The sequence below is a fragment of the Fragaria vesca genome, linkage group LG5 (genome assembly GCF_000184155.1).
Source record: "Fragaria vesca subsp. vesca linkage group LG5, FraVesHawaii_1.0, whole genome shotgun sequence".
NCBI classification, from domain to species: Eukaryota; Viridiplantae; Streptophyta; class Magnoliopsida; order Rosales; family Rosaceae; genus Fragaria; species Fragaria vesca.
This window is the reverse complement of record NC_020495.1, coordinates 24,100,669-24,102,686: the sequence shown is the minus strand read 5'-3', so window position 1 is coordinate 24,102,686 and position 2,018 is coordinate 24,100,669. Positions and strand designations below refer to the sequence as shown.

Here is a 2,018-nt window from a genome sequence, read left to right as displayed (position 1 = left end):
AAATTGCAATTTATCTAAGAAAGTCCTTGGCAACTGTAGTGGTTGTTCTTTTAATTAAGTTCTGAATGTATATTCCGTCTTCCTTCCACAATAAAGTATTTGAATAGCTGCCCTGTTGTATCCTCAAAACAGCAACCTACATCGCTTGAAGCTCTATACCCAGTTCTAATATCCAGAACAAAACGAGACAAAAAAAAAAAAACAGAAAGAAAAAGAAGGAAAGGTGACTGATCGGAGAAGCGAGCATGACGGAATATTTTGTTTCGCCTGCTGCGAAAATGCTCACAAGTTGGTTAGTTGAAGAAGCAGTTCTGCTAAAAGGTGTGAATAAGAAAGTTCAGCGTCTCAGAGGCAAATTGAGTTGGATGCAAGGTTTCCTCAAGGATGCAAGAGAAATCAGAAAGATTTCAGGCTTGGAAGTCACAAATAAGAGAAGTCGCATTCGATGCTGAAGTGCTTATAGAAACTTACATCAGTGAGGCAGCAGGACGAACTTCATGGAGAAAAGTCCTTCAGCCAATTCATCTTAGGAAAATCCGAAGAAAAATTGAAGACATCGAGGCCAGGATGGACGTTATCTCAAAACAAAAGGAAAGCTTCGGCATAAGTGGCAACAATCAGGACGGAGGTGAAGCAGTGAATTTAAGAGATAAAAGGTTGCAGTGCTGGAGACACCCATCACCGAACGTGCAGGAAGATGATTTGGTTGACCTTGTTGACGACACCACGGCGTTGATAACACAATTGTCTTCAATGGACAGGAGCCGTTGTGTAGTTTCTATTGTGGGAATGGGAGGATTGGGCAAGACCACTCTGGCAAAGAAGTTGTACCATCACCCTCAACTTGGAAAACAATTTGCTTGTAGATCCTTTGTTTATGTATCTCAAGAGTACAAAAGAAGAGAAATTCTACAAAAAATCATTGAAGATGTACGTTGTCCTCACGATACAGTTGATTTAGAGAAAGTAGAAGAGAAGAAGATGGTTGAAATGCTACACAAGTTCCTGCGCGATAAGAGGTATCTGGTTGTTCTTGATGATACACTAGGCCATATACATCATCAGACGACACTTTTCAGATGACATATTTTGGACGATTTTGAGTTTGTGTCGTCTGATTAATTTTTCGACCCTTCAGACGACATTTGTAAAGTATAAGTCGTATGAGTGCCATGCTCTCTTCATACTTCTGAATGTTGCTCAATTTGTCTTTGATATGCAAAATTTCAGACGACATATATATGCAGTGTAAAAAAGCAACATTTAGCAACTTTATGGTAATACGTTGAACAACATATAAAAGTTGTTTGTGAAAGAATGCGAAATCTACTTTTAATCCCCTTTTTATGTACTTCATCCAACAACATATTAATGTCGTCTGACACAACCATAAATCTTTGATTTATACCTCCATTTTGAACCCTTAAATTCATTTATTCAGACGACAAACAAATGACGTCTAACAAACCCATAAAATTGAGCGTACGAACCTTGTAATGTATAACTTCAGACGACATATGAAAGTGGTCTCTCTGACTCTAAAATACTCAATTTATAATTAAATATTGAGTTTGGTCACCTTTTATTGTATTTAATAAGACAACATATAAATGTTGTCTATGGAAACCTGATATATAAGTTTGAAAGAGGGCTCAACCTATTAATCTATTCATCAGACGAGGTTAATATGTCGTCTGTATGAACTTGAAATATTCAATTCATTTGAGTTTGGGAGAGGGCGCTAACCTTAATGTACTCATCGCACAACATAAAAAGGTCGTCTGGACCTGAAATATTTGAATTTGGGCGCCGGAATTTTCCCTCGCTTTTCTTCAATGTGAGACGGCGATTATATGTCGTCTAAGGTTGTAAATAAGTGGTCAACATAAATTGTGCATATTTTCCAAACGGAAACGCTCTTATCTCCTCCGACCAAAACTTATATTTTTGATTAGCCGGTACTCAAACTCTTGTTAAGAGTAGGAAAACAGATATATGTAATAGTTTGGGCACTTTGA

At 37.5% G+C, this 2,018-nt stretch overlaps 1 protein-coding gene across 1 annotated transcript in view; it reads left to right on the top strand.

Moving 5' to 3' along the window:
• Positions 1-222: 222 nt before the first annotated feature.
• LOC101291930 (disease resistance protein RPH8A-like) overlaps positions 223-2,018 on the top strand; it is an 8,611-nt gene continuing 6,815 nt past the window's right edge. The window contains exon 1 of the mRNA XM_004301726.1: positions 223-1,037. Coding sequence (XP_004301774.1) covers positions 385-1,037 — 653 coding nt within the window. The 5' untranslated portion in view covers positions 223-384. The remainder of the gene's footprint in view (positions 1,038-2,018) is intronic.